Genomic DNA, 22849 nt, shown 5'->3' with positions numbered 1-22849 from the left:
AGAAAATCTTTCCCTATTCTCATGTCACAAAGATATTCCTTGTTCTAAAAATTTTTACAGGTTACGTTTTTACCTTAAAGAATTTTAATCCACTTGGAATTTTTTTTTTTTTTTTTTGTCATCAATTTTATACACATCACTGTATACATGTCAATCCCAATCACCCAATTCATCACACTGGAATTTCTTTTTATCTAGTGTAAGGTAGGAAACAAATTGATTTTATTTTTTGTATTAGTAGCTAATTGTTCCAGCATCATTTATTGAGTTTTTAATCTTTTCCCACTGATTTATAATGCGATTTCTATTTTATGCCAAGTTTCCATATGTATTTCAGCTGTTTCTGGGCCATTTGTCCCTTTAATCTGTTTGTCTATCCCTAAACAAAAGTCGAATTGTTTTTTAAATATGGCTTTATGATAAATTTTTCTTATCTGGTCTGGTAAGTCAAGTTCCCTCCTCCTTGTTTTTTTCCCTCAAAATAATCTTGGCTATTTTGGGCATACTTGTTCTTTCATGTGAAATTTAAGATTAGTTTATCAAGAGCCATAAAACGGCCTTTTGGAATTTTGATTATTACAATGAATTTCTCGACTAACATTATAGACTAATGAATTTATAGGCTAAATTATAGACTAATATTGAGTCCTTCTATTCACTAAGTGTAGTCTGTGTTTACCTAAATCGTCTTTTATATCCTTCAATGTTTTGTAAATTTCTCCTTAAAAGTCTTGTCCATCTTTTGTCTCTTTATTCATGGGTATCTCATAGTTTTTGTTGCTCTTATTATATTTTTTATCCTTAACAACACTCTTAATTTTTGGATGTTGTTTTTACCAGCAAGTTGCTGAACTGTTCTGATGTTTTTCTTGGACTTCCTACATAGAAAACCATTTCAACTGCGGATAACAAAGATTTTTCTGTATTATTTTTGAATCCTTATTCCTCTTTTTTATTTTTTCTTATTGCATTGGGTAGGACTTCTAGGACGATGTTTAATAGCACAGAAAGGAAAGCATCTTTGTCTTGTTTCATATTTTTATGAAATGTTTCTAATTTTTCAGCACTAACCATGATGTTTGCTGTAAGTTTGCTGTTGGTTTTTGGTAGATAGTTGTCTCCCATTATCTGTTTTACTCTTACAGTGATAGAACCCCAGATCTGTAGCTGATCATATAGCTACCCGAAATGCATACTGTATTTCTCAGCTTCCCTTGCAGTTAGTAGATGTGGTTATCTCTAAGCTTCAGCCAAGAAGATATAATTATGTATCACACAGAGGTGGTACATATCCTTGAAGGAAAGGGGAAATGCTCTCCCCTTCCTTTTCCTCCTCCTTTCTGTTGACAGGTATACCTTCTTCTTCTTCTATTTATTTATTTATTTATTTATTTGGTTGCGCCGGGTCTTAGTTGCAGCAAGCGTGCTCCTTAGCTCTGTGGCTCTCGGGCTCCTTATTTGTGGTATGCGAACTCTTAGTTGCGGCATGCATGTGGGATCTAGTTCCCTGACCAGGGATCGAACCTGGGCCCCCTGCATTGGGAGCGCAGTCTCTTAACCACTGCACCACCAGGGAAGTCCCGACAGGTGTATCTTCTTTTTTTTTTTTTAGAGTATTAGTCATTTTATTTTTATTTACTTATGGCTGTGTTGGGTCTTCGTTTCTGTGCGAGGGCTTTCTCTAGTTGTGGCAAGCGGGGGCCACTCTTCATCGCGGTGCACAGGCCTCTCACTATCGCAGCCTCTCTTGTTGCGGAGCACAGGCTCCAGACGCGCAGGCTCAGTAATTGTGGCTCACGGGCCCAGTTGCTCTGCAGCATGCGGGATCTTCTCAGACCAGGGCTCAAACCCGTGTCCCCTGCATTGGCAGGCAGATTCTCAACCACTGCGCCACCAGGGAAGCCCCTGTATCTTCTTGATAGCTGGTCTTTTTTTTTTTTTTTTTTTTTTTTTTTTTTTTTTTTTTTTTTTTTTTTAAACATCTTTATTGGAGATAGCTGATCTTTTGATGATCTTGGAGCTGTCATGCTAGCCAATCTGGATCACCCAGATTCACATGAGTAAGAAATAAACTCTTATCTTGTTTGAGCCACTGTTTCTATTTTGTCATTTGCAGGTAAGCGTATCCTAATTAAACCTTTATTTGATAAGAGAAATTCCCTTTTATTCCTAGTTTGCTTAGAGCTTTTGTTTTACATCACGACTGAGTAATGAATACTACACAATGTTTTTTCTGCATTGATTGAGATGACCATAATTTTGTCTCCTTTACAATATTCTTTCCACCTCACCTATAACATTTGTTTACCTTGTAACTTGTTTCTAACCAGGATAGGAAGATTGATTTTATTATTCTAGAACATAGATTAGAAAGATATGTTTCCTGCCTAATTATAAATATTTTGAAAGTTGGATGAGAATAAACTGATTAAGGGGCATAGAACTCTAAGTACTGTTAACATGGGATGAATTTCTTTAAATTGGTTTGCCCATGTAATTAAAAACTTTAAAGAAATAGAAAAGAAAAAGATAAGACAAAGAGGAAAGACAATTCTTTATACATTTAAAAATTTATTTCAAATGGTGTATTATGAATAACAGGAATTTTAAAAAGAAAAATCTGTAAAGCTGCCATCTTGGTGTAAATATTCTTATTGTTGCCTACTATCTTTCAGTCCTTGTTCGTATACTGTTGTTTTTTGCGCTTATGATTTTAGTATAGAGACATTTTTTGCATTTTGAAAAGCTACTTATTTTTATAAAGTTTAGGTCCTTTAAGTTTCCATGTAAGAATAAACTACTGAACAACAATAAAAGTTCATAGAATAAGTGTCCCTTCCCACCTGAGTCACAGAATAAAAGAACTTATAGAACTGAAAGGAATTTTTTAACCTCATCTTTTGAAGGTTGATTTAAGTATTTTTTTCTATAAGATATTTATTTTATGGCAGGTTTGATAGAGTGCTCTCAAATCATTAAATTCTTATATTTAGGATTATATTTATGCTGTCCAATCTTTGTGACAAACTCAGTTCTAGGAAAGCCTGAATTTTTCAACACTTCATCAATTACAATAACCATTACTGGTGACATTTGTGTTACAATATTACACTTCACAAAGTGCTTTTTCACAGTTTAGCTCATTTTTTCCCTGTAATAACACTGTGAATGACAAAGGTACTATCATAAACCCATTTTGCAGAAGAGGAGATTGAGGCTTCAGAGTGTTTAAGAGATTTATGCATTTTATAAGTGGCAGAGTAGAGACTCAAAACAAAATATTCTGCTTTTCCATCTGCACTAATAGTTTTTGAGCTCCACCAAATCAGATAATGACAGCCTTTTTTCAGTTTAGAGTAGAACAATAATTAATTAATGGGCCAAACTTTCTCAGTTAAAAATTTTTCTCTGATGTGTTTTTCTTTTTTTTAAAAATAAATTTATTTATTTGTTTGTTTATTTGTTTGTTTATTTATTTTTGGCTGCTTTGGGTCTTCGTTGCTGCCCACGGGCTTTCTCTAGTTGTGGCGAGCGGGGGCTACTCTTTGTTGCAGTCCGCGGGCTTCTCATCGCGGTGGCTTCTCTTATTGCAGAGCACGGGCTCTAGGCGCACAGGCTTCAGTAGTTGTGGCAGGCGGGCTTCAGTAGTTGTGGCACAGGGCTCAGTAGTTGTGGCTTGTGGGCTCTAGAGCGCAGGCTCAGTAGTTGTGGTGCACGGGCTTAGTTGCTCTGCGGCATGTGGGATCTTCCCGGACCAGGGCTCGAACCCATGGCCCCTGCATTGGCAGGCGGACTCTGAACTACTGCGCCACCAGGGAACTCCCTGATGTGTTTTTCTTAACTGGATACCTCATGCTTGTCTGTACTAGATGCTGGAATAGGATGGTTTCTGATGTAGCATGAAGTTATGTGTTTTGTGATTTTAAGTTTCCCTACCAGCATTTCTGCAGTGTTTTGCAGAGAGCTCGGATTTTCAGGTGTTGAGCTACAGGAATATATGTTAAAATCGTTGCGTTACGTTATGCTGAGTAAGCCCTCGAACCTGCAAGCCAAACACATTTTAGGTCCCAAAATAATGGTGAAAAGCTACTATGGACTTGCTTCATTCTCTCTTATTTCATACATTGTTTTTCCTTACTGCTCATCAAAGTAAAACTTATCGAGGGGTGTATCCAAGGGAAATAATTAAGAAAAGGCTATAAATACAGATTAGCTACAAGGATGTTCATCTCAGTGGTATTTACAAACGTTTTCAAGAAAGGAAATAAACTAAATGACAAAAGTAAGTGATTGGCCTGCCTGCCAATGCAGGGGACACGGGTTCCAGCCCTGGTCGGGGTAGATCCCACGTGCCGCGGAGCAACTAAGCCCGTGAGCCACAACTACTGAGCCTGCGCTCTAGAGCCCGCGAGCCACAACTACTGAGCCCATGTGCCACAACTACTGAAGCACGTGCGCCTAGAGCCTGTGCTCCACAACAGGAGAAGCCACCACAATGAGAAGCCCGTGCACCACAATGAAGAGTAGCCCCCACTCGCCACAACTAGAGAAAAGCCCGCGTGCAGCAATGAAGACCCAATGCAGCCAAAAGTAAATAAATAAATTAATTTAAAAAAAAGAATCATAAAAAAAAGTGAGTGATTGGCTAATAAATTAGGATTGATTCTACAGTCAAGTACTCCTTTGCCATCACACATTATTAAAAATATTTATTGATGTGTACTGATGTTACATCAAGAAGGCAGGATAATAGTATACATAGTGTAGTCAATTTTTGTATATAGAATGCAAATATACATAGAAAATTTCCAGGAAGATACATGGTACGTGATCGTCTCTATGTGGTGGTTTAGGAGTTTTTGACTAATTGTTATTTATTACTTTCTTATTTATATTTTCTGCTATTATTTTTGGTTTTTACAATGAACGCTTATTGCTTTAGCAGTATAAAACCCCCACATAACTTTTTTTTTAATTAAAAAAAAAGAAACAATCCACTCAGCCCTGTATAAAGCATTGGCGAACATGTTACCTACTATGCTCTGTCAACTTAGAGAGTGAAGGGGGAGGACACGGCAGTGTACAGAATTTAATTTAGATATAAGAAGAATTTCCTGAAGGTAAGACCTTTAATCTGTTAAAATGTTAAGGGTCTAGAGAATTCCCTGGTGGTGCAGTGGTGAGGACTCGGTGCTTTCACTGCATGGGCCCGGGTTCGATTTGATCCTGGTCAGGGAACTAAGATCCTGCAAGCCACGTGGCAAAAAAAAAAAAAAAAAAAAAAAAAAAAGTAAGGGTCTAGGTGAAACACTTAGGCGAAGGGAGGTGATTAGGGTGCTGATTCCTGAGGCTGACCTGAATGTACAATGCTGGAGAGGATTTAAAGGTAGAAAATCAAAGGCTTTCTAAAGCTGGCTTCCTAGGATACAAATTGCCTTGGTAATGATCCTGAGGTGTAGTCAGTTAACAAGCATGCATTGAGGACAGGAGTTCTGAGGAGAGAAAAGACATAGAAATTCAGATTTCAATTATTCATTCATTCAGCCATTATTGATTGCTCTCTACAAACACCGCATTGTGCTAAGTGTTGGGCTCTGTTTTTTACGAGTTTACAATTTAGTTGGAGAGATAAAAGATGAGGCTCTAAATCATTTGAGAAGTACTGGAAGCTATGAAGGAAAAATCAGAGAACTTAGTTCAATTAAAGAAGACATCAGAATAGTTGAGATGAGTGGGAATAGGCTTCCTGAAGATTGAAATTTAAAAGTTGAAGGAAGTTTCACAGAAGAGAAAATAAATGTGAAGGGTTTTTGACTAACAATCTGATATCTCACGTGTACCTACGGTCTTTTCATTTATGGGATGTACCGCTACTTCTCCAAAATTTGAGATTTTTAAAATGTGCTCCCTTTATGCAAAATATTTAGCTCTTTTGCATTAAGAAAGGATTAGAGGGAATTCCCTGGCGGTCCAGTGGTCAGGACTCTGCACTTTCACTGCCCAAGGTGCGGGTTCAATCCCTTGTCAGGGAACTAAGATCCCACAAGCCGCATGGCACGGTGAAAAAAGAAAAAAGAAAAAAGAAAGGATTAGGTAATACGAAGTAGAAAGATGATTAGAATTACAGAATTTCAGAGAGAGAGGTTACCTTTGCTATTATGCAGTCTGCAGCAGGCGCTGTAATTGTCTGTAAATGTCTACCCAACATCTGTTCTCCCCCTCTTCCTTGCCACCTGACCCCCAGTTGTGTTCAGAGAGCATCAGTGTAGCCATCTAATGTACCTACACATTTCCCAGCCTTCTTTTAGCTGGGATGACCATGTGACACAATCCTGCCCAGTGACATGTAAGTAGAACCCACCGTGTGGGTGTTGCAGGGACCAGAGTTGTTCCTTTTGCCCTTTACCCTTCCATTTTCCTCTTGCCTAGAATGCAGACAGGATGCCTGGAGGTGACAGCCATCTTGCAAACATGAGAACAAGGGCCCAAATCTCAAACCCTAGCAGAGGAGAAAGCCTGTGTGCCTGATGGCATCGTGGGACTTCAAGACTAGCCCTGGATTGCCTAATCCAGACTCCTTGCACGAGAAGAATAAAACCTGTGAGCCACTGGTGTGTGTTACTAGCATCCAAACACAATGCCTGCCTGATAAGTAATCTAACCCACTTATTTCACAGAGAGGAGACAAAAGCCCAAGAAAAGTTCCATAAACTTGGGCAGATTGTATCAAGTTAAGACTTTCTCACTTTGAAGTGACAGAAAACCCAATCCCAAACCTCTTAAGAAAAAAAAAAAAAAAAAAGGAATTTATCAATTCAGATCATTGAAGTCAGGCATGGCTTCCTCCAGAGACTCAAATGACTTTTTCAGGTTCTGTTTTTCCTCTCTCTCCACCTCTTGGCAATGCTTCCTCTGCTCCCTCCACTTCAGACAGGCTCTTTCCTCTTTGTGGTGAGGTGTTGACAGCCGGTCCAGCCTTACCCCACCCAGGATTAAGTCCAGAGGGAAAGCCAAAACTCCTCCCTGGAGGAAAGTCACACTACTCAGGAGAAGTGTGACTGCCTGCTGGGCATTCCAAAAGTGCACATCCTCTGCTTAGTATGTGCTTAGAACTAGAACTTAGAGGACTCCTGGTTCCGAGTCAGTTCACTTGCCACTTCATCAAATAGCCTCTGATAGACTTATCATAAACAGGTGTGTGCATCCATGAGTAATACATATCTGTCAGATATTTCCTTGGATCCTGTGATTACATGCTCCTTGGGTAGGTTTTGACCACTGAGGTATGTGAACACTGCAGAGAAAATACCAAGTCTATCTAGAAGCAATGAGAACTCTAAAGGTGACCCCCAACTCTGCAGATGAAATCAGATTTGGGGCTTAGGGTGAACCTGCTCAAGAGCAGTGATACAGGTTACATCTTCCTCTTTCCCTCTGGAGGGAAATCTACTAGATCAATCCTCCATGCGTTTTTCTCTCTGTTTTTCTCTTCCTGAATTTCCCCCCTTTTCATATCTCTTGCACCCAAAAAGGATACTTATTTAATAGCTATAAAGGGCAGATGATCTATTTGTTCCTTAAGGCTCCAGTTCAGACAACCGGGGCTAAGTTCAGAGTTCCCTTAGCCTGTTTTTTACCTGGCTTTTAAATGCTTTTGGTCTAGGCCTTACAGAGTAAACCTTAGGTCCATTATTACCCAAGTCTTCCGTGAATGGAAGGTTTGCAAACTGATCCTCTTTAAAGACATCATGGCTGCTTTTTATTTCCACAAGGCTTTTTTTTTTTCTTTTTTTCGGAAGAATTGTTGGCCTTTAGGATTCTTGAAATTCTTCCACATGCAGTTACTCTGAAAGCAAGCATTTAAAGGCTTAAATGTTAATGCTGAAGTATGTTTAGAGTGAAAATTGGGAATGCAAGCTCATGTAGATTTGTTTCTTATCAGTTTACTCTTTTACTGTGTTTCAGCAAGTTGTTTACTTGGATTTCCTACTGGTAAGAAGTAAATCTAGGATAATTTCTTTTCTGGTTAGAGTTTTTGCTGCTCTAGATAACTAAGTATAAAGTCTCTTGGGGTAATTCATGTTTAGTGGTGTTTGCATCTCTGTTAAATATTTTTTTGATAGGTTAAGCTATTGGACTCCAACGATGAAGAAACTATTGGTGGATATTTCAAACCTTTGTCCCATTATCTCCTTTTCTTGAATATTCTCAGAATTTCTCTCTCCCTCACTCAACATTTAAGCAGTTTTGAGTTCCTCTAATTCCACTTTCACAATATATACTACACAACGCCTTCTTTCCATTTTTTTCAGACTCTTCTCTTTAGGGCCTCATTCACTCTTGCCTGGGTTCTCTTTCCAGGCTCTCAGATGCCAATTTACTCTCCACACTGCTGCCTCTGTTATTTACTTAAAATAGAGCTCCGGGCAGGTCATTTACCTCCTCAAAAACCTTCAATGGCCCCCCAGTGCCTATAGGATAAAGAACAAAATCCTTGGCATAATATTTAAGGCCTTTCACCTCTGCCCTTTTCTTACTTTTTTAGTTTCTCCTTTCATTCTATCCATCTCTGTACCCAGTGTCAAATTCCTATTAAAATATCTACAAATGGCTTATTAGAGAGTTTGTTTCATTCTGTCTTGGTGCTAAATTATGTGCTCACAATCAATTATAAGTTATTTAGGGCAAGGATGTGTTTTATTTATTTTGATCTTCTTAGAGACTGTACAACCAGTGTTCACAATATATTAGAGAGGGATCCATGAAATGTAATTCACTGTGATAATTGCTATACTAACAGTTTGAACAAAATGCTATGGGAACCCAGAGGGGAGACAAATTAATATTGCTTGGAAGGGTTCAGGATGAATTCACAGGTGAACTAATATCTGAGCTGGACTTTGAAGGATAAGTAGGATTTTTACAGGTAGAGAAACTGAACGAATAAATAAATGAATATTCTCTCTAAGCCTCATATTTTATAATTAGATTCTAACACCTGTGGGTAGATCCCTTGTGTGTCGCTTCCCATGTCTGGAGCGGTCCACATTTCTCTATTCGGCTGAAACAAATGTTTCTCAGGTAGAATATATTATTTCTAAAGTCAGTCTAGTTTATCCAATAACTTCAACTTAGCCCTTCAATTCTGGAGCTTAGTTGTGGATGACCAATTCAACTATTTTATCATTGCATCCTTAACCTAAGTATTTAGCCATAATCCTCAGCAAAGCTGAAAAAAAAAGACACTCTGATTCTTTGACCATCTACTGACAAAGTCCAATGAAGCCCAGGTATTTCTTGGAATATTTGTATCAACACATAATAGCTGTGATGCATCACAATGTAAACATTTGTATGTTAGAACTTTGCCCTGCAATTATCTAGCCTCTTTTAACCACTTTAGGAAATTGGGGTTGGAGTAAAGAGATATCAGCTGTGGGGTATAGCAGGCGGAGGAGAAAGAGTGATGTGTTAGGTGACATTCCTTCCTTTTCCCCTCTATCAGGTAAGAAAGCAAAAGGATAATTTATTTCTAGATACCTGTACAGAACTCTAGCTTAGCACCTGTCACAATGCGAGTTTGTTTACTTACAGGTCATCTCCCTCATCAGGCTGAGAGTGAACTTCTCATATTCGTCTCTGTAAAAATCTTCGTGTTTCCTGTACCTAGCATAGTTCCAGGAGCCCATTTGTGGAAAGAGGGAAGAATGGATTTGATTCATATGGAGGAATGGTTTTTCATCTTTTCCAGGTTATGGATTTCTTTTTAAGAAAGCTTATGAATGTTAAAGACTTTCATCCCGAAGAAAGAGATGTATGTAGGTACACAGTTGCAAAAATTTGTATACAAGTTTAGGGAGATCACAGATGTCTTGAAGGACATGGACCTCAGGTTAAAACTCCATGAATTGAGAGAGGGTAATGGCAAATTGTAAAACCACTTCTAATTTGTACTCTTGGTCAAACTAATATTACAGCTGAGGTAGGGCTACTAGACTCAATATATATTATAATTAGATGTGGAAAGAGCACCATAGCAAACATAGGTGGTGGTATCAAGACCAGTGTGAATAAGAACTTGTGCAGTTTGCATAAGTCTAACCCGCCTACTGTTGGGATGGGATGACCTAGAGATGTCTTCCTTTCTTGGTTTAATGCACTCAGGGGTTTCTATTTTCCCATTAAAATTTCTCCTCCCTAATCCACCCTTTGAATCCCTCTGGCATTTACCTCCTTGCTCACTGCTAAGTCTGCTGGATTCAAACTGATTGCACTGTATCTCGGGACTTGAAATCATTCTAGATCTTGAGAGACTTTTGTCTCCATGAGACTTCAAATGAAAACTCCGACTCAGACCAACCAACTCATAAAGTGCCAAAGTACTTCATCAAAGTGAATTAGATGCTTGATTATCAGATTTCGGCACTTTGAAAGATGTAAGAGGTGAGAATATTCTTAACTCAATGGCAAAACTATGGAAACAAATTTCGTCTTCAGAAATATTTGCTAGAACATGTTCTAAGGGTGAAAATAGACACATAAACACAATCAAATAAGAATTTGGTTACAATTTCAGCACAAATTTAGTCACTGCTATTTCCCACCACCACCAACTCTCCATTATTTTTTAAAAATTTATTTATTTATTTATTTTTGGCTGCGTTGGGTTTTCATTGCTGCGCGCAGCCTTTCTCTAGTTGCGGTGAGCGGGGGCTGCTCTTTGTTGCGGTGCACAGGCTTCTTATCGCGGGGGCTTCTCTTGTTGCGGAGCACAGGCTCTAGGCGCGTAGGCTTCAGTAGTTGTGGCTTGCGTGCTCAGGTTGTGGCCTGCAGGCTCTAGAGCGCAGGCTCAGTAGTTGTGGCACATGGGCTTAGTTGCTCCGCGGCATGTGGGATCTTCCCGGACCAGGGATCGAACCCGTGTCCCCTGCATTGGCAGGCGGATTCTTAACCACTGCGCCACCAGGGAAGTTCCAATTCTCCATTATTAAGGAGCGCTCCCGAGGTGGGGCAAAGATAATTTGTGGTCTAAACGCTTTTTTGGTCTATGACTCGGATCTCTCTAGAAATTTTCCTTTCAGGTTTTGTGTTTGTTTAGCAGGTTCTCTACAATGTACATGTGACTAAAATTATTTCAACAGCCTTAATTGTATTACAGTGATGAAGATTCTGTAGATCTTGTGACAACACATTCCTCTCTTCTGTATGAGTTTGTTTAATTCCTTTTCAGTGGTTGATATTTGAACCTCTTTCATTGAGAGCAGAACCAGCTACACAATTCACTAAGGGCCTAAACAGGTCCAGGAGGGGTTAAAGAACACACCATCAATATAAGAACTGCCACTCTATTGCATAATTTACACAACCTTGTAGTTGAATCTGGGCTTCTTGTGACTTTTTAATCGAATAACTAGGGAATGTGATACAATTGGGAAGTAACGTAAAGAAATTCTGCAAACTACTAAATCTGCTTTATGTTTTGTTCCATGATTCTATTGTAATTTTCAGTTAGAGGAAATTTCCAAAGTTTATATGCTTAAAGTTTTACTTTTTGTTGTGCATAAAGTTTTATGAAGGTATGCGATTTGGTGATAGGGTGGTTTTTAAAGTATAAAATAAGATTATTTCTAATATCATATAGAAGGGGAAGCAAATGAGATATTAATGACAAGAGAAGGAAATATCATTGGAACTTGAGGTAGCATGTAATTTACTAAAGACACAATGATCAGATAGTTATTTTTGGTAACCCTGAATATCAGGAAGATCATATTGTATTTTGTGATCAGAGCAGAGCAAACACTGTTTACTAATGAATTTATGTGTGTTTTCAGTCACTGAAAATTTAAGTACAAACTGAAAATCTGGGTCTCTATGCTATTGCGAAGCAAGACCATGAAAACTATCCATTTAAGCACTTTTTCCAAAAAATGTATCTCTGTAAAAGGATGGGAGGTGGAGTTAACCATTGAATTTTCAAATATTCATTTAGATATAATCACTGCTTGATGCAGGGCTGATGGAGTGGGGCCTGAGCTTAAAGAACCCTTGGAATTCACAGTCTAGGTCAAGTCACTCTTTGGGAGACCCCTATTCACTTTGCTCTTACTTAATCAGGGGAAATCTGATTAACATAAACAACAAAGCATCAGTCCTGGGGTAAAAAAAAAATCACAAAAGGGCAGAGAAGTGTTGAGGGAAAGGGGAAGGAAGAGGCCTTGCCAATTCTTGACTTGTTAATTAGAGTCAGAACAGCAATGGGGATTTCCTATACCCTAAGTTTGTTGAATGATTACATAGGTCTGGGGAAGAGGGATACACTCAGAGTGACTCACCCCATTTTTTTTTTTTTTGTATTGGGGTTCTGCCTGGTGCATTGCAATTTCCTCTCCTCACATTATATATTGACTAATGGAGGGGGGAGGTCTCCAACAGGTGTTTACACCTACTCAGATTCAAAAGCTTTGGCCTAGGCCTTAGCCCGTTGGGCAATGTGGGGTTTGAATCTTCCTCTCTTAAATGAGTGGGACTCGGACCAGTTTTGAAGGGACTTCCGTTGGGACTTGTTACAACAGCATACAGTGGTGATGTAGATTTGAGGACAGTTTCTTGTTCTGCTTTGCCATCTTGGGGTGGTTCTGAAAAGCTTTCTTACCTCTGACAGGAAGAAAATGTTCACAGGGTTGATTACTACACAGAGTGCAGTAAAGAGAATTGGGCAACCTGACTCAGATGTTCAGATGGAAAGATAGGTAGACTCCAATGACACAAGTTTAAATTCTAGGTCTGCGGGTAAAGCTTTGCAGAGGGACCCACCCCAGAGACACCTGCACAGGGGCCTCCTTTGCTGAGAGCTTCTCCCCCATGCCCACCACTCCAAGTCCAGATGAACTGCTCAAATTCCTAGGGGAAAGGCTCTATAAATTGTGTGTGTGTATACATATGTATGCATATATATATATATATGTATATATATAAAACACTAATTTTTAAGCTTTGTAACTATCTTTGTAGATAAAATAAGAGAAACTAAACCAACTCAAATAGCTTAAAAATGTTGCCTCAGTGACCGCTGGCATCAATATTCTACACAAGATTAAAATTACTTCCCAAGTAGCATACCCTGCACTCCAATTGATATTTTAATAACTTGATTAAAAATTTCTCAGAAGTCTATTAGAGTCAGGAAACGGTCTGCGGTGTAGGTGAGGATTTTCAGTTTTTGCAACGGAAACTTTTGGCCGCCATGAACAGAATAGCAAAAACTCAAATGTGTCCTACCCCCATCCTTGCCTAGTCCAAAGGTAAAAAAATGAAAACCGTTTGGAAGAATGGTTTTTAAGTTTGCTTTTTTCCTCTACAACAGTCACGTGGATTCATATGACTCAATTTTTAAATCGACTTTTATCTCCCACACCGAATAAACCCGGCCATCCCAGCACAATCAGAAAGACTTAAAAAAAAAATTTTTTTTTCAGCCCCTAAAGGTTGGGGGAGGGGGGAGAGAAAAAAGGGGAAGGGCAAAGGTAAGGGGAAAGGGTACTTTAATTAAAAAACAACCAATAACGCGAGGTCTTCAGGATATGGTCCGTCATTTCCTAATTAAGAAATGAGTTTGACAGCCTTTTGACCAACTCAGTTCAGACATTGCTATGCAAACTCCAAAGGGGTGGTGACTGTGCAAGCGACGACACTCCATTCCCCTGCGAGACCCCAAGCCTGCCCACCCAGGACGTTCCGGCTCTGGGGTCTTTCCCCTCTTCTCGCAGACGCCTCGGCTCCCCCCCTCCCCAGGTCTATCTCCTCCTGCGCTCAGCTCGGCGCTGGGCCGGCCGCCTTCGGCTCGCCGCCACCAGGTCGGTGTAAATACCTTTTCCCTCCCCGGGGCCCCAGGCGCGGACACCTCCCAGCCTCCCTCCCTCCCTGCCGGCGGGGCCCTTTCCCTGCTCGGGAACAGCAGCCCCAGGCCGCTGTTCGCAGGAAGCGAAGCCCTTGTTGATGCTGTTCCGTGGTGCGCCTCTCCGCCCTCCTTCGCCGCCCGGGCTCTTCCCCGCTGTGGGGCGCCCCCCCCCTCCGCGCCTGCGCAGTGCCCCGCGGGAGGCGGGGCTCAGATTCCTGTCAGCGGCGGCGGCGGCGGCGGTGGCGGCAGCGACCGTCAGTTTTCGCTGAGGAGAAGCACGAAACGGACCCGTTGGCTCTCCCCCTCCCTTTCCCCGCCCTGAACCCCCCTCCTGGCTCGCCGAGAATTAGTCCCCGTGGAGTTTCCCCTCCACCCCGCCGCCGTTTCCTCGGTCCTCGGCTCGGTGGAAGTCACTACCCTCGAGGAGGAGGCAGCGGCAGCCGCCCTCGCCTGCCGCCCCCGGTTCGGTGCCCGCGGTCCCGGAGAGGAGGTGCCGCCGCCACCGCCGCTCCCCCCCTCCCGCTGCCCTCGGGCCGGGCTGGGTCGAGCTGCGATGCCCTCGGACTTCATCTCATTGCTCAGCGCGGACCTAGACCTGGAGTCACCCAAGTCTCTCTACTCGCGAGGTGAGTCAGGCTGGGGCTGGGGCGTGGGGGCGGGGAGGCCCAGCCCTGGGGAGCCGGAGGGGTCCCGGTCGGGGGCGGCTGCCGAGCCCCTGCCGGGATGGCCTGTCTTGGGGGGTGGGGAGAGGCCGAGGAGGTCGGGGGTTGGTGGAAGGGGCCCGGGAGGAGTGGCGGCCCCTCCCCCGCGGAGCCGCCGGCCGCACGGGGCCCAAATGCCGTCGGCCCCCGGGTCTCTGCGGACCCGGTGGCTCTGAGCGCTCCTCGGCGGGTCGGGCCCCGCCACCCTCCTCGAGCGGCCGGCCCTGGCCTCCCCGGCTCGGGGATCACCCCGGACTGGGCCCCGCGCTGGGGCCGCCGCGATCCGGCCGCCACGGCTCCTCTTACCAGGACCATCGTCCCCGGCAAAGTTGCCCCCAAACGGGTGGCGTAGCCTGGAGCGGGTTCTGGGTGCAGGGTCACCATTTTTCTCCCCCTCCAGGTTGTTTGTGCGCCGTCGTTCTGCCCCCCTCTCCCTCCGGCCTAGTCCACTCCCTCCCCTTGTTGGGACGGCCCCCCTCGACCAGGCGTCCTTCTTTCCTCGTCATCTTATGGCTGGAAAGAGCCCGAATTTTCTTTCCTTTTCTTTCTTTCTTTTTTTCCTCTCTTTGCACTTCTGTGGCATTCTAATTACTTACTTCTGCCTCTGTTTTACAAAGAGAGGGGTGCTCTCTGTGGATTAGTTTTATTCTTCTCTTGTCCCAGGGGTACCGGCTCAGGCACAGTCGCTGTCCTTTGAGAATTTTCTCTTTCGTTGCCGTTCAAGGGCTCCTTGCAGGGAGGGGGCATCGGACACAGTTTCCCGTTTTAAAATTCTTTTGGCTAAGGCCTGAAGGGGATTCCCGGGATATAAAATATTAACACTTGAGCTGATCTCTACTGGGGTTAAATTCCTATACTGGACACCACAAGAATGTGTTAGAACAGGTTCCTTGTGCAAGGGCCATCAAACCAAAATGCTCCCACTGCACTCTTAGTCACTTTTTAAATCACTGGGAGGGGGCAAAAGACATAACTGGGCTATTAGCTATTTATTTTACCATGTTAAAAAAAACATTGTGTGCCATTGTGAACCTCCTTCCTGAGAAATTCAGGGTTTCTTCAGTTTTTGATTTGATGTATCCATCCGCTGATTCCACCCCCCTGCAAAAAGGGGGGCTTCAGCTTCACGTTCGTGTATTTAAAATCGTTGAAGTGAATCAGAGTGAGGTGGTTTTCTCTGGAAGGTGCTGGACTTTATAGACTGACGATTGAGTTTGTACACAGAGTCCTACTTAGTAACTGTAGCCATTGTCTGTTGCTCTGATGACTTTAGTTGGCAGTCACCATCCTGAAGTAGTTTGGAAATATTGTAGTTTTGAGTGTCAAAAAGGAAGAGACGATATCTAGAGGTGATTCTTAGAGAAGGGCTAATGTGGTACAGTTGGGTGCTAAAAATAGTCAAGACATTAACACCGTTTGTGCAGTAATCATCAGATAATTTTCCGTGAAACAAATGCTTTATGAAAATCTAAGTTTAGAGACCAGTGTAGAGGCAATTCAGCCTTCTTTTGCCGAGAATATATTCACGTATAGGGACTTTAGCTCTTAAAAATACGTGACAATTATATAAGAGATGTATGCTATCCTTGGCTTTTTTTTTTTTTTTAAGTCATTCAGCATAAAAAGTACTTAATGCTTTTTGTGTTTTTCAGATTCTCTGAAGTTACACCCATCACAGAATTTTCATAGAGCTGGACTATTGGAAGGTCAGCAAAGTGCCATTTTAAAGCATATTGTGTGAGTATGCAAAGGCTTTCTCTGAAATGGAGTTTAAATGAGAAAGTGTTAAACTTTGCAAACTCATACAATCTAGTTTTCTCCTAAAGAGCCTGATCCTTCTTTTAGAGCAGCTGAATGTTTTAGTGGATTTTGTTGCTGTGTTTGATGTCCTTGTTAGCTGTTGTATCTGTTTCGAGAAGCCTTGGGAAAAAACCCCACAAAACTATTAAAAATTATGTGTTGGGTGTTCTACTTTAGAATTCCATATCTTGATTCTAGTTTTTTACAAAACAAACTGAATATGAAAAGGCTCAAACATTAAGATCATGAACATAACTAAAAGAGTGACACCAAACACATATTTAGTTTGGAAAGTCAGAATTTAGAACTTTCATATGCTGAGCATTTCAGAATGGCATATTAATTATTTATTACAATAGCATTGATGTCATTACTCTTGCATCATTTTTAAGGATAAGGAAAGCCAAGTAATAGAGATGATGACTGAGCTATGCTTAGAAAAAAGGGTTTTAGAAAGCTCTGGAAATGTTAGAATGTGTAGAATAATTTAAACAACTGACAATTACTTTAGAAAACATTATTCTGTGTTGTTTTTAGCATTTTAAGACAAAAAAAGGACTACTTGTTGTTTTTGCAGTTTTTGAAGTGATTTCACATATGTCATTTTTGAATCATGTAATCCTGGGAACTGGACAGCAAGGATATTAATTTTCCTATTATAAAGATGAGTAACCTGAGGCTGAAATTAAGAGACTTGGGGGGAAAAAAATCATATGATAGTAGAAACAAACAGTGCTTTTGTGTTGTAGTTGGTGCTCTTTACCCAAAGCCAAGCTGCCACTGTAAAATATATATGTAACCAGTAACGTAAGCATTTTATGGTCCACTAAAAAAAGCCCTAAATATTTAAGTTTGACTTGAGTGTAGGTGTCAAGGGAAAAAGTGGGTTTTGTAATTAAGCTTAAATTTGAATACCAATTTAGCTACTTGTGACCTTTAGCTCTGTGACCTTGGGCAAGTGATTTTACCTCTCTAAACTTTAATGTTCTTTTATAAAAATGTATATAATCTCAAGTTTAGTGAGCTAATGTGTATGAAAATGCCTAGTATAGTGTCTGGCTTAATAAATTTTTTTTCCTTAAGTATCAGCTAAATTGTTTTAACTATAATTTAAAGCATATAAAAGTTCTTAGATTAATTATTGATTATATTTATACTTATAAAAAGTCCATAGGTATATATATACCTATGGTATATATTAGTATAAAAATCAACTACAGTTTGAGGCAAGGGATTTTTAGAAGTGTTTCTTAGTGAAGCAGATTTGTTGTTTCTATTTGTATTGTTCAATTTGTGACCATGTTGTGGAGTTATATTTGTCTGTACAAAAACTCATCCATTTTCTGGGCAGCAAACCAGAGTGTTATAATCATAGAGATTATCAGGCAGGAGAAAGATAAGAAAAAAAAAACGAGTGTTAATTATTTAAGCAAATATTTTTAACAAGTTGATGGAAATGCAGGCAACAATCTAGTATGTATATTTACATGTTTATGCTAAAATACTTTCACTAATTTTTCATTTTGGTTGAGAGGATACTCAGTTATTTAAAGTAAGACCACCCTTTATGGATTACATATAAATTGTAAAATGTATAAGTATCAAGTATGTCATGTTCTCTTATATCTTTGATACAAGGTATCATAAGAAAGTTATTTGCTTGTGTGATGAAAGGATTTAATCTATGTACCCTATTTCTATTTTCAACCTTTTATTATGGATATTTTAAAGAATACACAGAAGTGGAGAGAATAAAATGATGAACACATCATTTTATTTATTTATGGGTTTATGGGTTTATTTATTTATTTATGGGTTTGGTGGTACCCATCACCAAACTTTAATAGCTGTCAAAGTATGTCTACTCTTGTTTTTTTAATCCTCTCTCCCCCCGCCAAGCTGTATTATTTTAAAGCAAATATCAAACATCATAATCATTTCATGTATAAATACTTCTGTATTATAGTGATATTTTTTATATTACTTTTTAGAATACTCTATTCCAGGAAATACAAAAAATTCTAATTTATTTCAGCAAGATATAGTACAGCAGGAGGCTACTGCTCCTAGTGTATAAGAGCAATCTGTGCTAAGTTTGTAGGTTATGTGGTCAGACTTGGGTTCAAATCCTTGTTTGACGTTTGTGTGTGACCTCAGCTTAGTCATTTAATCTTTCTGTGCTTCAATTTTCTCTTTTTTAAATGGGGGCAATAATATTATCTTCATCAGAGGTGGTGTTAAGATTATTTGAGGCAAATTCATGTAAAGCATTTAACCTGGTGTATAGTAAGCTCTATAAGTGTTAGCTAAATTTTAAAAATTAAATTTAAAATTTTAAAAATTTAAACAGCCATCTATATAGTTCTTACTATGTGCCAGGAACTTTACAAATATGAACTCAATGAATCCTCATAACAGCTGTTTGAGATCGTTACTATTACCCCATTTCACAGATGAGGAAGCTAAGGAGGCATAGGGAGTTTCAGTAACTTACCTAGAGTCACACAGCTGGTAAGTTGTAGAGCCAAGATTCCAGCTCAGGTAGCCTCACTTCAGAATCTGTGCTCTTAAGTACTATACTGTACTGACTCCCTACGATATATAATATGAAGTATTGTCTAGTAATATTTATGTATGTATGCTTTACATCAATAGTCTAGGTTTCTTTTTTCTTTTTTTTTTTTAACAAAGTATTTTTTTAACGGTTTAACCCCCCCCCCCCACCCCCGCTGCGTTGGGTCTTCATTGCTGCACGCAGGCTTTCTCTAGTTGTGGCAAGTAGGGGCTACACTTCATTGTGGTGCGCGGGCTTCTCATTGCGGTGGCTTCTCTTGTTGTGGAGCATGGGCTCTAGGCATGCAGGCTCAGCAACTGTGGCACACGGGCTTAGTTGTTCCGCGGCATGTGGGATCTTCCCCGACCAGGGATCAAACCCGTGTCCCCTGCGTTGGCAGGCGGATTCTTAACCACTGTGCCACCAGGGAAGTCCAATAGTCTAGATTTCTATCTAATAACTAAAAAAGTCAGCCCAGTGTGAATGGAATTTAATTATTATCATACAATTTGTTAAACTTTTTAGAGAACATAGGCTTTACAAATTACAGTTTTTTTGTTTTGTTTTTTTTTAAGGACGACAAGGTTGGAAAACCTACAGTTGGGTATTTAGCTTCAAAAATAGATTTAAAATCTCTTTGCTATTCAGTTTGTTCACATTTATCTTTCATATCAATGCTGGTCCTTCTACTCCCTCTCCCCCTTTTCAAGAATAGGAAATTAGTTTCTTTTTTTTTTTTTTTTTTTTTTACTTGAGATATAGCTGACATATTACATTATGTTAGTTTCAAATTCACAACAATGATTTGATACGTGTATATATTGGGAAGTGATCACCATAATAAGTCTAGTTAACATCCATCACCCTACATAGTCTGCTAATACCGTTTTATTTAATTTGGTGATTGCCTGACAATGGGAAAAGGGTCTAGCTATTTAATGTAATGATATGTAGCCATTAAAATAATGTTTCTGGTGACCCCATAATTACATGTGAAACTCCTAATAAAATAAGTAAATAAAAGATATTGTTGCAATTATATTAAAAATAGCTTGCATAGAAAAAAATCCTGGACAAAAGTATATACTACAGATTTTTACTTTTTGATTCTATTTTTGCATTTTCCCTACCTTCTTTAAAGAAGGTAGTTTGTATATATTTTTGAAAAAATAAAATGGTTTACACTTAGAGTGTTCAGACTTTAAGGCTAGGGTTCTACTTTGGAGTGCCTGGAAAAAATGTTCAGCTACAGGAAAAAAAAAAGGTGCCATTTCTTACACTTTCTGTATTAAAAAATGTTGATTTTGGCATATATAGTTTGCTATATAAAAACTGAGATTAAAAATTAAACTAAATAAGCAAATAATAACAGGTCATTCTAGAAATACCTATAGAGATATAAGATAAGATGGTAGAAAAATCAGATAAAACAGGAAAAATAATATAAGCAAATTGGAAGAAATAAAGTAATAAAAACAATGGAGTAAAAATTTTAAATGCTTTTAAAAGTGTGAGTTAAGAAATTACATATGGGACTTCCCTGGTGGCGCAGTGGTTGAGAGTCTGCCTGCCAATGCAGGGGACACGGGTTCGAGCCCTGGTCTGGGAAGATCCCACATGCCGCGGAGCAGGTAGGCCTGTGAGCCACAACTACTGAGCCTGCGCGTCTGGAGCCTGTGCTCCGCAACAAGAGAGGCCGCGATAGTGAGAGGCCCGCGCATCGCCATGAAGAGGCCGCGATAGTGAGAGGCCTGCGCATCGCCATGAAGAGTGGCCCCTGCTCGCCGCAACTAGAGAAAGCCCTCGCACAGAAACGAAGACCCAACACAGCCAAAAATAAATAAATAAATAAATAAATTTATAAAAAACAAAACAAACAAAAAAGCTTTCTTCCTTTGCCTTCAAAAAAAAAAAAAAGAAATTACATATGGATCAAATTAAAAGAAAATATGAAATATTACATTCAGTTAGGGGAAAATAAACTTTTTTTTTAACTACTCTAAATCTGTTTGATGTTGTACCATGCATAATTTTACTTTATAGTTCAAAAATGAAAATCCTAAAAATAGTAACAGTTTTTTTACTGATTTTATGGAATATTTCTGAATTGCCATTAAGTCTGATTTATTTCTTTCCTAGGGCCTGTGTTCGTAAGGTAGTTAGGCCATTAACTCTTACATGATGAAATGTATGAAGATATCTTACTGGAAAGGACTTTTTGAAAGTATTTAACATTAAAAGTAATCTATTGGATTCTTTTCTTGTTTAGTATCTATAATATTCTCTATTGGTCCATACCTAATAAACTAAAAATATTATTGAGGAAATAATTATGGAAATGAATTTCAAACATATGACAGAATCATACCTAGTTCATGCCAACTTTTTGTTTCTAGGATCCATCTCTCTCTGATTTCCTATCATTTGTTTTTGTGTCTCTTCCTAAACTCTGCTTTTTTAATTTTTATTTTTATTCAATATTGGAATTCTATTGATTGTTACAATAAGAGGATAGAAATTCATATTTAATCAGGTGGTCCTTGGTCTGCTCTTGATTCATTCTTGACTCTACTGTATTAATTCCAGGAGTCCCCTAAAACTTGAAAATGGTAGTACAGATGAACATTTCTTATTGTGATCAATGTTATATATAAAAATAGCCACTTTTTATTAGAAAAACTTGACCCATCAGATTATTTTCTATTAAGAATAACAGGTATTTAGAAAAAAATAAAGATCAAATTAATCTGAGATATCAGTTGGGCCAGATTATGTAGTGACAGAGGATAATTCTAACTTTATGAGAGGTAAAAGACTTTCTTCAATAGATATGTTGCTTATTATCTTATGCTCTTTTCTTGTTGCTAAGATTTTATTTCAAGTTGCGTGAAAGAGAGTCACGTCTTTTATTTCCTGTTGCCTTAATAAAAATCAAGGTTAAAAAAACTAATGAGGTATAATACACTAATTATAAACATGTATTTGAATGAAAAGGTAGAAATAGTCTATGGATTAACTACAGGTAATGATTTCAGCTTCCAAATGTAAATAAAACCTGATGTTGTGATGAAGGATCTATATTTTTGATGGTTTGAACTAAAGATGTGATACATGAGATTTTTCAGTTACTTTTATTTATTCTTAATAACTTAAAAATAGATTTTTTCTCTTGCTTTTATTTTTAATATTTACTTGATAAGTAGGTACTGATTATTACTGCTGGCCAGCCATGAATCCTTATCACTTCTTTCCCATTCAGAAATGTTATTATTAGTTCTTTAGTAAATTTGGTACTTGGGTTTGAAAGTGAGACAAGAACAGAAAAGTTACTAATAAATAGTGAGCCAAGTTGATTACTCTTATCTTTATAAATTTAGTTTTAGTTTTAAAAAATCTATGTAAAGCAGTCTTTGTAGGACATGTCAAAAGAAACAGTGTTGGTAAAGAGAAGAAAGAATAATAAATTCAGTGTTAGTAATAATTGAAGTCATTTTTTGAGCAATTTGTGTGTACCAGCATTTTACACATATTTTCCACGTTTAATCCTCAGAAAAGTCCTGTGAGATAGTATCAGTATCCCTATTTCATAAATGAGGAAACTGAGGTACAGAGGGATTCACTAATTTTCTTAAGGTTACATAGCTAGTGGAGGAGGCTGGTATTTGAAACTTGACTATTTTACCCCAGAGTTTTGAGTTTATACTTACTTTCTTACAATACAAACATTTGATAATTGGCATTTACACTTCAGGCCCTAAGAAGATTACACCACTGTTCAGATGGTATATAAAGAGTACTTTGTGTAGATTTCTTTAGCTTAACAGTTCCCATAAAGTAAGGAGAGAAATTCTATAAGCCACACATAAAAATCAGTAAAGATTATGATGATGACCC

General features: G+C 39.2%; 1 protein-coding gene across 4 annotated transcripts in view; it reads left to right on the top strand.

The window, feature by feature from the left end:
- NFAT5 (nuclear factor of activated T cells 5) overlaps positions 1-22849 on the top strand; it is a 192555-nt gene that overhangs the window by 52434 nt on the left and 117272 nt on the right. Inside the window, exons 1-2 of one of the 4 annotated variants that reach the window (XM_061174551.1) lie at positions 14051-14526; positions 16254-16307. The exons of 2 other annotated variants lie outside the window; for them this stretch is intronic. In XM_061174551.1, the coding sequence (XP_061030534.1) occupies positions 14454-14526; positions 16254-16307 (127 nt within the window). In that variant the 5' untranslated portion in view covers positions 14051-14453. Of the gene's footprint in view, positions 1-14050; positions 14527-16253; positions 16308-22849 lie in introns of those variants that run through there. One more of the 4 variants, XM_061174552.1, reaches the window with a different exon arrangement.

Source organism: Eubalaena glacialis, chromosome 18 (assembly GCF_028564815.1).
Source record: "Eubalaena glacialis isolate mEubGla1 chromosome 18, mEubGla1.1.hap2.+ XY, whole genome shotgun sequence".
NCBI lineage: Eukaryota > Metazoa > Chordata > Mammalia > Artiodactyla > Balaenidae > Eubalaena > Eubalaena glacialis.
The sequence above is the reverse complement of the archived record's forward strand: the minus strand, read 5'-3'. Positions and strand labels throughout refer to the sequence as shown.